Source organism: Carlito syrichta, unplaced genomic scaffold (assembly GCF_000164805.1).
Source record: "Carlito syrichta isolate Samal-C Ts95f unplaced genomic scaffold, Tarsius_syrichta-2.0.1 Scaffold303292, whole genome shotgun sequence".
NCBI lineage: Eukaryota > Metazoa > Chordata > Mammalia > Primates > Tarsiidae > Carlito > Carlito syrichta.
The window spans coordinates 245,126-261,375 of record NW_007247388.1 but is presented as its reverse complement, the minus strand read 5'-3'; the positions used below and the strand labels follow the sequence as shown (position 1 = coordinate 261,375).

Sequence of the window (16,250 nt, the reverse complement as noted above, 5' to 3'; positions counted from 1 at the left end):
ACAGCTTATTTTAAAATGAGTGACAGTTAAACTTGCAAGAACAAGGTAGAAAATGATTAAATAATGGTTTTAATATGTGGGAAAAAATAACTGCCAATATAGAATTCCTTACTCAGTGAAAATATCATTCAAAAATTACGTGAATATTCACATCAACTAAAATGTCAAATAAGCTTGGGACAGTGAAAAAAAATTAAGTAAATAAAGGCATCATCAGACAACCAAAAGTCAAAAACATATGCCACAAACTGACTTTTTAAGGAATTTAAAAAGATGCATTTGATTATATTAAAAACTATTAATCAAGCCGGTGGCTCAGCCTGTAATCCTAGCGCTTTGGGAGGCTGAGGTGAGTGGATTGCCAGAGCCCGCGGGTTCGAGACCCGCCTGGGCAACTTGGCAAGACCTCATCTATACAAAAAAATCAAAAATTAGCCGGGTTTGGTCACGCGCCCGTAGTTCCAGCTACTTGGAAGGCTGAAGGGGAAGGATCGCCAGAGCCCAGCAAGTCAAGGCTGCAGTGGCCAGAAGCGGCCACTGCACTCCAGTCTGGGCGACAGAGTGAGACTCCAAAACACACACAAAAAAGACACCCCAATAGAAAAAAAAAATGGGTTATTTGTAAAGGTATTTCTCAAAATAAACCCAAGTGGTCAATAAACATCAGAAAGAATAATCAACCTCACACTAAGTAATCAGGAAACTATAAATTAAATTCACAACGAAATCCCATTTATACTCACTCACTAGCAAAAATTTAAGTCTGACTATTAGTGAGGATATAAAGGAACAAAAACTCTCAGGCACTCTTTCCAGGAATATAAACATGTACAATCATTTTGAAAAGCAGTTTGGCTTTATCTAAAAAGCATATACACTACAACCAAAACTTTCTACTTCTTGATATGTACCCTAGAAAAACTTGCAGATGTTTACCATGAGACATATTAAGAATGTTCACAGCTCCACAGTTCTTAAAAGCCACAAACTAAATTAAAAATCAAAATCAAACCAAATGTCTATCAGCAATAAAAATGGACAATTAAATTAAATTGTGGCATATCAATATAATATACAATGGAAATGAATAAACTATATAGCTAGAGACTAAAACAGATATGAACTTCAAAGATAACATTAAGAAGCCGGGCTCAGTGGCTCAGCCTGTAATCCCATGCCTTGAGAAGGCTGAGATGAGTGGATTGTCTGAGCCCGCGTCTCTACAATAAATCAAAAATTAGCCAGGTGTGGTAGCGTGTGCTACTTGGAAGGCTGAAGCAGAAGGATCGCTGAAGCCCAACAGTTCGACGCTGGGGTGGTTGTGAGTGTGCCATGACATTCCAGTATGGGCAACAGAGTGAGATTCCAACTAACTAACTAAACTAAACTAACTCAATCAATCAATCAATAAAATGTGTAAACGAGTAGTCAATTTGTGATTTTAAAGTAGAAACCTTACTAAGGTTACATGAGGCACTGAAATACCCAAAATAATCCTAGGCTGACATATTTATTAAGAGTTTATTATATTGATAAGAGATATTTATATACTTGAAAATGTTTTAAATCAGGGAACTGGGGTTCTTGAAATAGAAACTTAACACAATGAATTTAGAAATACAGTTTCTAAATCTTCTTAAAAGTTTAATTACTTTAAAAGCTCCTTACTTAAACATATTTGCATTTGCAAAACTCATCAATAGAAAAATAAAATGTCAGGGCTTGACTTTAAAAGCTGAAGGAAAAACTAAATCTTTGGATTTATATCCTTAAGAAATCAATGTTTTAGCCGGGCTCAGTGGCTCTCAGCCTGTAATTCTGCGCCTTGGGAGGCCGAGGCGAGTGGATTGCCTGAGCCCGCGGGTTCGAGACCCGCCTGGGCAGTGAGACCTCATCTCTAGAATAAATAAAAAACTAGCCAGGCGTAGTAGTGTGCACCTGTAGTTCCAGCTAAATGGAAGGCTGAGGCGGAAGCCAGCCTTGCCGGAACCCAGCAGGTTGAGGCTGCGGTGGCCGGGAGCGGCCACTGCACTCCAGTCTGGGCGACAGAGTGAGACTCCAACTCAAAAAAAAATAAAAATAAAAAAAGAAAGAAAGAAATCAATGTTTTAAGAGCAAAATTCGAAATAATCTGTTTCTACCAACTTTCTCATAAGATAAAAAATAATTCACATTTAACACTACCTCTTTTCCCCATCAGATAAAAACAAACAAAAAATCCCATGCCAGAGGATTTTGAGGGTTAAATTTAATTAAAACTTGCCTAGGATTATACTCAAAACCAAACCAGAGTTGACAGTTGATATAGGAACATATACAGCTTTCAAAGTAATTATTCTTTACTTTTTTTAAGGGGCTGCGGGAGGTTCAGACCAATTTGAGTATAGGACAAGTGCTATGGAACTCCCAAAAAATGTACATGGATACACACATAAAATTTTGGAACTATTATCGACTACCATTGTAGTCAAAGATCTCTTGAAAAGACTAGAAGTTAAGGATACCTGCTCACTATTGTCCTGGTGCCCAATTATGAAATCACGGCTGAAGTTATATTAGAAAATACAGAAAAACAATTATATGTATTATATTATATATATATATATTTATTTTGATTGAAAGCAAATGCTTTCAACCTCCAAGTTTCATATATTTTGTTTTGTCACTTAAAAATAAGCAAAATATCACTTTTTACCTATTATGTTAGCAAAATTTTATTTTGTTTGAAATAATTTACTGGCAAGGATGAGAGGAATCATAAGCCATTCTCAAACTCTGCAGACAGGAGAATACAGTTATTTGACCTTTCTGAATAACAATCTGGAAATTAATATATAAAGCCTCAACTGTGTCAGCAATATTCAACAATTTGATCTACTAATTCTAGTGCTAGAAATTTATCCTAAGGAAATACTCTTGGATGTACACAAGTTACTACAAGAACGTTCATCCAAAGCATTCTTTATGATGCTTAAATCCTGGAGACAATATAATATGATCAACAATACGGAAGTAAATAATGTGTGCTATAATGAAACACTATGTAAAAATTTAAAGTTATTTAAGATGAATATTTAGTGGCATGAAAATGCACAGAGTTCAACTGCTAAGTGAATATATGGTCAATTCCTACACAGCATATTCTCATAATTTGTTTAAAGGAAAACAGTCTATAAAAAGAAAAAGAAGACTAGATGGATATATGACAAATTTTTAATGTGGGAAATTTCATACATTTTTTTCATTTTCTTGTCTGAGATTTTAATAAACAGTAAGAAAGAAATCGGCCGGGCTCGGTGACTCAGCCTGTAATCCCAGCACTTTGGGAGGTCGAGGTGAGTGAACTGCCTGAGCCCGCGGGTTCAAGACCCACCTGGGCAACTTGGCGAGACCTCATCTCTGCAATAAATCAAAAAATTAGCCAGGTGTGGTAGCGCATGCCTGTAGTTCCAGCTACTTGGAAGGCTGAGGCAGAAGGATCGCTGGAGCCCAGCAGGTCAAGGCTGCGGTGGCTGGGAGTGGCCACTACACTCCAGTCTGGGCAATGGAGTGAGACTGCAACTCAAAAACAAAAAAAAAAAAAGGAAGAACTCAGTAATACATTAGATTATATGCACTCTTTGTTCATCCTTTTGGCCTAATCTAAAAAACATGCAGTTTATGAGGTATCAATTCTCTAAGTTTTATTTATTATTACTGTCTGCCTAAACAATAAAAGGTATTATTTAATAATTTGTGATAATGAAGAAAAACCAAGATTGTATCAAAAATATGAAAGGAAGATCTATAACTCAACTTGGCTGGTCCTCAAAATAAGAAAACAAATTCCCGTTGTTAAAATAACTATGACAGCTATCTTTTGCACCAGGAATAAAAGATGATTCTAATCTATGATTTAAAATACCACTGATGCTGATTGATTTTGTCACAGTTGAGGGTTAACATAAATTATGTTTGGTAATCAAAGGTTATTCTACACAATGCAGTACTTAAATTTAAAATTAGCTTGGGAAAATAAGATATAACACATTCCGATCATACTACACTGAAACATTAAAAGAAAGAAGCGTATCAAGCTATTAAAAGTAGACATCTTTGACTGAAGATACTACAAGTGATTTCCCCCACTTTTTACTTGTTTGTTTTCCTAATATTTTGTAAATGGACACATGTCATATTTTCCTAGTAAGAAAAAAAAATCAGAGCTATCCATTGGACTAATATATTCTAACTGTACAGTCATTGAGAAGTTATGTGTATGTATGTCTTTAAGAAATAAAGTTTAGCCGGGCTTGGTGGCTCAGCCTGTAATCCCGCACTTTGGGAGGATGAGGTGAGTAGACTGCCTGAGCCTGCGGGTTCGAGACCCGCCTGGGCAACTTGGCAAGACCTCATCTCTACAATAAATCAGAAAAATTGGCCGGGCGTGATAGCGCACTCCTGTAGTTCTAGCTACTCGGAAGGCTGAGGCAGAAGGATTGCCGGAGCCCAGCAGGCGAGGCTGCGGTGGCCGGGAGCAACCACTGCACTCCAGCCTGGGCGACAGAGTGAGACTCCAACTCAAAAAAAAAAAAAGAAAAATCATTCTCTCTCCAGTCTACAATTAAATAAGTGAAATTTAAAATACAGGTACGAGCTATGCTACAGTTCTAATATAATCTAAAGAAGCACAGTGGAAAACATTACTTATGGAGAAGTTAACTTTTTTTGTTTTGCTGCTATTAAGTAAATCAACACTTGTAACTGGATTTTTTTTTTAAAGACCTAATACTAAACAAGTTCACATACCTTAGACAATGATAAAATAATTAAAATAAAATTCATCAATATTGAATAATAAATCAGACCATATACTGAAAACCTATCATATACCTTGACACAATATTTTACAGTTTTCTTCTAGTGGGAACCAAATGAAAATACATTATTAACTTTCTAGTTGCCAAATAAAAGATGAACTCTGAACGTTTCCCAAATAATTCTTTAAATTTTATAATACAAATATCTTTACTATGAATAATGTTCTTTCCTTAATTTACTTTTCAGGAGTCCCTCTATAATTAACTGCTTCTAATTTTAACTTTTCCATTCTGAAGATTGAATTCGTTACAAATCTAGAAAGAAAAATAAGTATTTTAAAGATAGTTCAACATATAAGAAATTCAATGTAGGTTTAATTCCAGAACTTGTGGTCAAATTAACTCTTTTACTTGTATTCTTATATGTTGATAGTTGGCCTGATAAAATCTAATTATAAATAATTAGAGCTGAAAGAAACCCTAGTAATCGCTGGTCTTTCCCACTAAAAACTCTATGATTTTTTGTTGTTCTTGTTTACTTCTGAACTTCACTTCCTATACAATATGTCTTCCAATAAAAAAAAAAAAATTAGGCCCACATGGTGGCTCACTCCTGTAATCCCAGCACTTTGGGAGGCTGAGGCAAAAGGACTGCTTGAGTCTAGGAGTTCAAGACCAGCCTAGGCAACACAGCAAGACCTCGTCTCTATAAGAAATAAAAAAATTAGCCAGGCATGGTGGCAAGCACCTGCAGCCTCAGATAATCGGGAGCCTGAGGTAAAGGATACCCGAGCCTAAAAGGTCAAGATTGTAGTGAGCCATGATTGTGCCATTGAACCCACAGCCTGGGTGACAGAGTGAGACCTTAACTTAAAAAAAATTTCTTTTCAAAGATATATGACTATCAATAAAACTTGCTGTATAAGATATAATATACATATAGGCTTGGTGTGTTTTCAGTCAGAAGTAAAAAAATTTGATGTTTTAGTCTTGTCCTTATAGACAAATGTATATTCTATCAGGCATTTTCAAGAAACTGAAAATAACTTGAAAGTACTTTTCCCTTAGCTGGTACCACAGGGATCAGAGAACCTTGGTTGAGAATCATTCATCTAGCCCAACATTCTAATTTTGCATATAAGATGGTTCTAAATTCAGAGGTTTAATTCACCATAATGGGGAAAAATTGATATTTCTCACATACATTGTATTGACCAAGGAGGTGTTTCTGGAAAAACTACGCTCTGTCAATCAAGTAAGCTAGTACGCATAAACAATTTAAAACAAATGAAACACAACCTTAAGTGAACTATTTCTACTAACGATAAAAGTAAGAAATGTTTCACGTTGTAATTTCTTTAAGTCTTTTTTTATTTAGAGATTTTTCTGGTAAGGAGATATACCATAGGAAAGCAATTTCACTGGCAGTGAGGTATGTATATACTCTACCAAAATACTCCTTATGTTAAGTGTTTTTAACTTTATTTACATACGAAGCAAAGAATCAATGCATATCCTTGGTTCGACTATAGTATTAGCCATACTACATGAAATAAAATAAAATGGTGCTTGCATACAAAAACTGTTATTTGTAAAGGAATCTGATTTCAGATAAAAGAACTAATTTATTTTTGGAAAGAGTTTAAAAAGAAGAATCACAATTTATTATGACCAAGACACCTGCACCATATTTTCCATTCCTCACAGCACATTTATTTCAGTAATTCCGTTATGTCGGTTCTTAGCATGAGCATAGTGTTACACGATTTTCGTACATATATCACATCCAAAACAAGTTCTAAAATTTAAATTGTAAACATTCTCATCATATGTAGAAATATTTTAATTGGTGTATTAAGTTTTCTAGCTGATCAAATTTGGAAGATAATATAAATGAGAACGCCTATTCTAAATTGTGTAGTGAGCATTGTTTATTAATTACATTTCTACAATGTTAAATAAAGTAAGAGGCAAACCTGTCCTGTAAGCATGTCAAATTTTAGGTAAAACGTTAAAAAGAAACAAATCTGTTAACAAAAGAATGTCTTGCAATAAAGAACATTAGATTTTTTTCAATCTATTATGATACAAAAATGTAAAGGGTAAATAGCATCTTTGTTGACAAAGTAGGAGGTAGCATGGATGCACCACTTTATTGTCTGAGAAATGCAACTGAGTAAAGAATATTTCCTTACCACAAATAATTTCCAGGACTATGTACAGATTTCTTTTAGAAATACTTGTTTAAACAAATCTCCCTCCACTTTTTAGTATAAAAAAAACCGTTCCATGTGATTTAAAAAAAACACTTACACATCTAGATAGAATAGTACTCTGCCCTATTTGAGTGAACAGTCTCAAACTATGAAGTACATGATATTTAATGCCCTAAATTGAGTAAATTTAGTTAGCGGTTCCTGGTATTATACAAAACACTAAATACATACAAACAAAATATAATATCTTATTTTTCTATGCAAGTCTTGTGGGGAATAAACAGAGCCGTGATTCTGGTAACACTGTGGAAAACATAATTTCCCAATCAGTCTGTCTGCAAGTATCCATGTGCAACAGTTTATAAATGGCTGCTTACATGTACTGATCTTTTGTTGAGTGAACACAGTTAACCAACAAAATTCAGTAAACCTTAAAAACACATCTTCTGCCCTATATAAAATATATAAACTACTTACTGTTTTAAGTATTCGATTTGCTCTGATGTCACTGTAATTCACTTTTCCCCATTTTCCTGCTTTAGTATTTATAAATGGATAATTTAATGTGGCTTTAAAAAAAAGAAAAAATTTCAAATGTACATCCAATTCAAATTTGCTATTTAAAAGGTTTCCTGGTTCTATGAAGCTGCTTCTGCCATTAGTAGAGAAAATGAAGTTTCTGTAATGGAGGCAGGCTTTTTAAGTAGTGATGTGACTTCCACCATGCCAGCTCCAGTCCGTGGAAGATTAGCGTTTACAATGTGTCGTTGTAAGTGCTTAATCCAGTCTTCCTGAACAGACAAAGGTCCTCGAAAGACTAGGCCACAAAACCTACAGAAAAAGTTGATAACAGTTCTCTTAACATGGCCAATTCCCCCTCTTTAAACCAATTCACATAAAATCCATTAACATAAGGAATAAATTTTACCATATTTTAGAGACACGACTTGATAAACAGTTTCTAAATAAAGTAAAAATGATTTAATACAACATAAAAACTCAAGTAATATGTTTATTAACAGCTTTAATATACTTCAGTACTCTTTATAGAGGTAGGAACATTATTACGTAAAGTTAATTCCATAGTCTTAAAATCTACAAATCTTAATTCATTTAAAACAACAACTATTACTCCAAAATGTTCCATTCTTTAGGAAAAAACCCTTCCCTGATTCAGAATTCCTTAAAGCACACTATGTCTATATATGCTCTTATGTGTTTTGAGTATGAATATGAAAGAAGGCGTGAATATGAGGGGAGAGAAAATGTGTTCCAAATAAACAGGATTTCAAGACAGTAAAAAAACAAAAAAAATCAAGCCAAATTAAACCAAATAAATAAAACATAACAACTAAAAGCCACTTTTATAAATCACAGTATAATAGAGGCTCTTGGCTAATGTAAAACGCTTGATTCATTAGTTCTTGAGGTAAAAGTAAAATACTGTACCTTGTAAGCTGAGTTAAAATTTTAAGCCTGTCTCCAAAAGTTCACTTATAACTTGATTATCGATAAGACATCCTCCGTCACAAATTAAAAGTCCAAGTAAAACAGCAAATATATCTCCAAGTAAAATCTGAGGAAACTGATCAGATTTGGCAAAATAAGCATATACCTGCATCGGAGAATGTAAATCTCGTCAGCACCATGAGGTAATGTCAGCATCTTCTTCTTGCTTCCAGATCTTGACCTTGATTTCTTTTGCTTACAATCTAAGGCTAAAACATGGAAGAGAAAGACTTAACATTCTGTATCTATTTCAAAATATAAATATACACATGCACACACTTTTAGAGAGGCCAAACCATCTAAATCAAGTTAGAAAAACTCTGCATTCATTTCCCTATTCCCTGAAGCATGCACTAACTTGCAACTGACTCTCTAACAGCAGTAATATTATCTACATATATGTTCCTCCTATACTGCCTTTTTCAAATAATGCTTTACCATACCAAGCTAGAATTGAGAAAATATAACTACATAGCTTTAAAGTACTGAATGTGTCAATTACTACAATAATGGGAATCTTTACTTTTATGACCATACATAATTTTATCTAGTTAAATCTTCCTTATTTCCAGAAAAAATCTTTTAAGATTGTTAAATTAAATTTGTATTTGATTACTACTCTACTATGTACATGTCACATGCTTTGAAAACTTAAGGGAACATCAACAATGTAATATAAAGCTCAATAAAAAAATCAATTTTCATAGTGATTCACTTTGAATTCTGTAATAGCTCTTAAAATTATATGCTGGCCCTCCATTTGAATGGGCAAAAAAGCTCAACTTTCGTTTTTAACTCAGTTTATATTGCATGCACAATCATGCAACCATATTAAGTTTTATTTTACTAGAAAAAAAAATAAATCCATATTATCTCACATAAGCTTACACCTGGATCTAATGTTTAATGCTAATCACCCTTTTGCTTTTTTCATTTTATATTTTCTCCAATCGTTTATTTTTAAAATGGGGCTAAGAAGGGGGGGGAATTTTTTTATACTAAAGTAGACCAAAATTTTCGTACTAACTGTTCTAGAAATTTTTATATTACTTGACTTCTCCTCCAATCATTTATCCTAAAACCATCTGATTTAACAAAGGAAAAATATTTTTATAGGCAGAAACAGATAGCACATAACATTTTATAGGTCTTTGAATACAGCTACACCATTTCTTTGGACAAAGGGATGATAGCAATCCAGGGTGCTGCTGGTCAGTTAGCAGGAAGAGATGGTAAGAGTTTATCTCTAGGGATCCAAGGGGAGAGGGATACAAATCTAACAGAAGAGCTACCCAAATGAGTTTTCTTCTGTTATTCTGTCATACGAAATTCCCTGGAAAAATTCTAAGTAAGAGAGAACAGGAACTGACTGTTCAATGATTCTGTGAAATGAGTTGCTCAAAGCCCAGATTCCAAAAGAATAGATGCTACCATTACAAAACCGGTAAACACAGTTTCTTCTAGTAGTCAAGCAGCAATGCTAACAGAAATGTCATACAGAAAATTCAAAACCACGAGAAGCCTAAATTTCATTCAAGCCACTGCTTTCTGCCTCCTGACACCTGCCTTTTCAAAAGTAAAATCTTTTTCCACTTATTCTTGGAAGAAGAGTCTAATAAGTAGAGAACTACTGGAAGTCAAGTTAGGTATTAAAGAATGGGTAATTCAAAAGTAAACAACCAAAATCTGGAATAGAAAAACCTCATAAAGTTCTCATTAGTTATCTCAGTCAAGAGTGTGGTACACAGTAGGAACTCAACAAATACTTCTGCAGTTAAAAAAAAAAAAAAAGAAAGCACTACCTAGTATTTTAATCACTGACATTTAGACAGTCTATGAATGAAAATCTGTTGCACCACCATTTAATACGGGTAACATTTCGGTACAACATCCACGCATCATGTTCAAATATGTTGCTGCAGTCACATACTCTTCATTATCCTAGACATAAATCTCTGACCAGTCCTGCTCATGTATAGAATCTAGCTTCTTCGCAACTAATACAAAGAGCAATGTATTATGTACTTGGAATCAGTATCTTCTTCTTCCTAGTTGTTTTAGTGAGCAATCTGAATTTATGTGGATGCTAAGCGATTCACACACTGACTGGAACTAGAGTTCAGGGAATTCAAAGGGCAAGTGCTACTAGATACTAGCCATTCTTTCCATTTATAAGGCAAACCACACACAATCCCTGTCTTTGCTACGTAAAACAGCAAGCATTTGGTGTATCATGAGATTACAGGTAGAATTTTACTTTGATGAGCTTGCTGGCTGTCAAAATTGCCACACCGTATTCAAACTCCTTTTAAAATGCAAATAAAATACTGTGGGATACAAATAGAACACATTATAACAATCCTTAAAAATTTTGTTCACAGAATGTTAATGTTAGGGGTATAAGCAAATAGAGGAAGAAGGGCAGAGGACGGTGGGGAAGTATGGAAAGGAATGCTTTATCAGTTACAAAGCATTTAAGTTACATATAGATGCTGTGATACCTTAAAAATGGACCCGAACATGTTTACTCTGAGGTGCAGAAATATTTTTGTCTTTTTCTTTAACAGAGAAAATAAAGACTATTTTCTGGCTTTTGATGCTTTACGAACTCCAGAAACACTGACGTAGAGGCTGCTTTATGAATGATGAGAAATAAACTTCAAGCAAGAATGCCATTGTTTTTATAGTAATTAGCATTTGAAGGTATTATGATCTTGAAAAGCAGGACAACCCTGCCAGCACAGAAGGGATCATCTCTAGGACGTTGGGCTCCAAGTTAAGGTTAGAGAACTTCATGCACTGAGAATCTTTGGAAACTTATCCATAACATTAAGATGCTAAAAATCTGGGACTTTATAGTAATTGAACCTAAATGCCTTAATGTTTTAATATCTTCACTGTCAATTCTAAATATTTTATAACCTAAAACAGTATCTTTTTTAGCAGGTGAGACCTAAATACATTTCACAGGAAGTTTTTTCTAATGCCAATATTCAATCCCACCCCTGTAATATTGCCCATATATTTTTAAAAATCTGTTAAAAATTGAGTTTTTAACATATTAATATGCACACAAAGGGGACATGTAAGTGGTATCCTTTACATAAAAAGATGATTTACATAAAACATTCCACTAAATGAAAGAGATGAAGTACAAACATATCTATTATGCCAATATTTTCATTTAACAGATTTTATTGTATCTAGCGGGGCAGTTTTACTCTGGACTGTTACAGGAGTCACTAGAACATTAAATACAAAATATCACTAACATTCAGTTTTAGTATAATGTAGTTCTTCAGTATCTGTGAGAAATAGGCAAAGGTTAACAATGAATAATCTGCCAAATAGAAGCTGTTACACAAAGTCATTTTTTGGTAATAGAATTTGACTTGCACTTGCTAGTGATAAAAAAATTCCCAAAATTAAAAAAAAAAAAAAATCCCTAAATCTTTATCCACCCCTTTCCCTTTCCAAAGTACTTAAAATCTAACATTTTTAAAGTATTTGAAATATAGAAAAATACTAGATTTTAAAAAACAATTATTAATTTTTTTCTCCTTGAGTACAATTGCTTCTTTGGAAAGAAACAAATCCAACAAACAAATTTCTTAAGACTCCTAATCACGGTGGCAGAAATTGTGGTCAATTTCAACTACAAACTGTCAAAAATCTTTGAAGTTGCCTGATTTATAAAAGGACCTAAATTGCTACGGAGAATATTTTACTCATAAGGAGAATGAATTGAGCTGTACAGCTGTTTTGACCAAACAGAAATATGAATGAGAAATACAATAGACTTACAACCCCCTAAACAGAATAGGATACTGCTATGTTATAAATACAACAACGATGACAGCGACAACAATGTACCAAAGCATTAAGCCAGATAAGTGCAAAGCGAATAAATAGATCTTACAACACACACAAATTCAAGTCTGCTTTTTGAGCCATTATTTAGTTTTATACATAGAAGAAAAATAATTTACTTTTGGCTCTGACATTATTAAATAAAATCTTGTGCCCTTTCCATCTTTCTGCCCATTATATACAATAATTGCTTCAATGAATTTCATTTTCTTTTTTTTCCCACTATACAAGGATAAGGATTTATTTCATTAAAACACCTGAAGCTTCTGTGATAAAGAAAACACCATAACTAAATTAATATTCACCACAAAAAAAATGTTATTTGTAATTATTCTCCTCTGCCCAATTATCCATCTGTTTCTTTTCTAATTGGTGGTTGGCATCTCTGGAGTAAAGTAAAAAAAAAAGTCAAGTTATACATACTGAAAATTAGAGACATAGTATAGCCCTACTTACTAGAGGAAAGACAATTTCTTCTTCATGTAGTTGGCCTGTCTAAAATTGATAAGCAGTAACAGCTATGAGCTCGTTCACGAAGCAGTAGAAACAAAAATGACACAAACAGGTAAACCATCATTCAGCCATCATTAAAAAGCTAGTGGTGGAGGTGGAAGTGGCAATGGTAAGGTGGGAAGAGGATGCACATGTCCCATGGGGTACACAAGTGTAAGATAGATCTATAAGCTCAATTTTAATTGCTGTCACTAATCCTGCAAGGTTCATAAGCACAAGAGACCATGCAAACCACATTTCTTTCCCTCAGCCCCAGCTGAAAAAGAAGGGCTTGAAACATGTTAGCTTGCACGAAACAGAAATGAGGGGTAGGGAAAGCCATCTGTTGAGAAGCCAAACTCTTATTTCTTCAGTTTATACTTTTCCCTTCTGCACAAAGTGCTTACAAGATCAACTTAATGGGTGTGTAAGCTGTGCAGTCATACAGGGAGTGTCTCACACTCAGTTTAATGCTCTGCTATCGCAGTCTTGACATTCTTGATAATTTTTTAACGAGGGGCACCACATATTTATTTTGCACTGGACCTTGCAAATTATGTAGTCAGTTTTGGTCCCTGAGTACCTGCTATCTTAAATGAGAAAGGCTGCATTCAGTTCCATGCCTTCATCTCTTGGCCCATTAATTTAAAAAAAAAAAAAAAAAGGCTACTAAGTGAAAGCTTGTTAAATTCCCACTCTCTATGGGGTATTAGAATTGGAAAGGACTCTCTCACGTCTATCAACCAATTCTTCGCTCCTGGCTATACTGCCATTATCAAACCATTCATTTATTTCCCAGAGGAGCAGTTTAGCAGTTTAAGTGGTTTATTGTTACAAATAGCAATGTCTCCTTCCAATCAGGAATTAAGCATAAATATAAACAATGAGTAATCTCAACAGAGTGTTTATTTTTCATCTCCTTTGCGTTTGATATTTTCACTCTTAACTTGGGTCATATTCCAGTACCCTGAGTAATTTTCACCAATTTTTAGTTTCCATTTCAAATGACTAAAACATGGTAATGAACTCAGAATCCAACAGCAATCAGTGGCAAAGTTAACTAGATCCTGAACGTTTTAACATTGTACCTGGAAGGGGATGAAACGCAAAATATCTGGAAAGGAGATTTCCTTTGCTTTGAGGATTAGGTTTGTTTAACAAATATTAGTCTAGAAGAGAAGGTAGTTTGAGTTTGCCCTACAAGTAGGAAATTATATTAAGGATAGCTATATAAGCTTAGTTCAGAGAAAGAGTTAAAGGAAATGAAAGCAGCCTTTTATTTAAACCTGGGTCTCTTCAGGAAAAGAAAGGGTACAATTTGTAGAAGCCTCTACTATTTCAAAGTCGGGGGGATGATTAGTTAAAGAATATTTTGAGCAAGTATTCTCAAGATGCTACTCCTGGCACTTCTTCACACACTCTTAGTAAACAGAAGTTAGAGGCAGACTAGTTTTACCAATTTACTGTCATCTAACAATACTACAGCTACAAGTGACTTATTGGTCAGTTAAAAGTTAACAGGATAGTATATGTAGTCTTCTTTGTGGTAACTAGTAAGAAAAAAACATTTCAAAATTTCTTTTCAAGGTAAGTTGGCCTTGTATGCTATTTTATTAAGCAAAATAGGCATTTGTTAGCAATATTAACCACTTTCCTAAACTAAGACACATCTAAAATTAGAATCAACATTAAGGTATATAATGACAAATCTGCTTTTATTAGAATTGCTTAAGTATAATAATACTCACTGCCCTCCAAGTCTCAGTATTTCTAAAATATTATTTCAATACAATTGTTCTTGATCATAAAATTAGCTAAGTGAGGAAACCACCTTATTTTGACATTTCCTTTAAATTAGCTTCAATGTAATCATATTTAACTTAAGGCTTATAACAATAAAATAGTACATCTAAATGTCAAAAATTCATAGTCCCAATGGATCTGACTTGGCTTTTTAAAATTTTCAAAAACTTTACACATTCTAGCCAAACTCCAAACCATAACCAAACACAGTGCCAATTAGGTATTTTCTGTTTTAGCTAACTTCTGCCTAAGGCTACAATTAAATATATATTTTAAACATTGGATAGCATGAAATAAACTCATTCTTTAAATCTAAAACACATCAAAGAAATAGTAAATTCTACTTTTCCACTTCCTGGGTAAGTGAGGAACACTAATCTCCAATTAGCCATCTTTTGCCCTAACCTCCAAAAGAGAAAGTTGGTGTAATAGTTTATTATTTCCATAAGGTTGATTAAAACATATTACCTAAAATTTAGTTCTGGCCAGCAACACATCTGTTATTATAAGGTCTAACTATCTCAATCCAGGTTATAAACAGTATTCAATAAATTCATATTAGAATTGAGAACAAAAAAACAGCTTAGAGCTGTCTGAGCTATGCATAAAATTTACAAGACAAAGAGAAGCATGACTTCAACACTCCCCTCTGCCCTCATGCCCAGAGACAAGTGTTTAAAGGCATTGATCAGGACTAGCCGCCTCACCCATTATCTTCAGGTTCTTGGTATTTGTAATAAAAAGAACACTGTATAAGCCAATCAATAGCTTATGTTGTTTTAATGAAAATTACTCTTAAACAACTTAGGAATCACCTCTTTTTTCCTTAAAAACCCATTTGTAACTACTGTTAATAGGAGTATATATCCACAGCAACATGAATCTACACTGGGTTGCAGGGGGCAACCTCAAGCTTTGGGCTTGAATAAACTACACTTAACCATATTTTCTGAATCTCATTATTCAAAGCTGACAGAAAAGAAACCATAGCAAACACAAATACCCTAAGTGCGGACATAAAGACACTAGATATTTTAAAAGCCCAAACACATTTAAATAAAATTTAAAAAAGCAAAATTAGTAAGTAACGAAATCAACAGGAATGCTAGAGAACCAGATAAGACTTTTATGAAAAACGAGATGTCAGTCAAAAAAGAATATCAACCAAAGAGAACTAAATTTTGTAACTAATGATCAAGCAAAAACAGGCACCATAAAACCCAAGTGCTTTTTATGTTACAATGGTGCAAAACTACTAGGCTCTACTCTCATAAAAACAAGCCTACTGATTCAATAAGTGTGGTTATTTGCTCTTGAGAAATAAAAATAAACTCCTAAGTCTCCCAATGACCGAATGGATGCCCTCTTGCCCAAGGGAACCCGAGAGAAACCTTACTTTGCAGCCAAGACAGGAGAGGAAGTTGGGCCTGCCTTCTTATACTACCTCCCTTGCTAACCACCATTAGACTTTCTTTCCTGAGTTAAACAGAAACCAGTCCTTTCTACAATAAATTAAAAAAAAAAAATCAGCCAGGCGTGGTAGCGCATGCCTGTAATTCCG

The 16,250-nt window shown here is 34.1% G+C and overlaps 1 protein-coding gene across 3 annotated transcripts in view; it reads right to left on the bottom strand.

Annotated features, from left to right (window-relative positions):
* Positions 1-6,152: 6,152 nt before the first annotated feature.
* ZNF644 (zinc finger protein 644) overlaps positions 6,153-16,250 on the bottom strand; it is a 104,972-nt gene continuing 94,874 nt past the window's right edge. For all 3 annotated transcript variants that reach the window (XM_021712468.1, XM_008058313.2, XM_008058314.2), the window contains 2 exons: positions 8,631-8,733; positions 6,153-7,846 (listed from right to left, as the gene is read on the bottom strand). In XM_021712468.1, the coding sequence (XP_021568143.1) occupies positions 7,654-7,846; positions 8,631-8,733 (296 nt within the window). In that variant the 3' untranslated portion in view covers positions 6,153-7,653. The remainder of the gene's footprint in view (positions 7,847-8,630; positions 8,734-16,250) is intronic.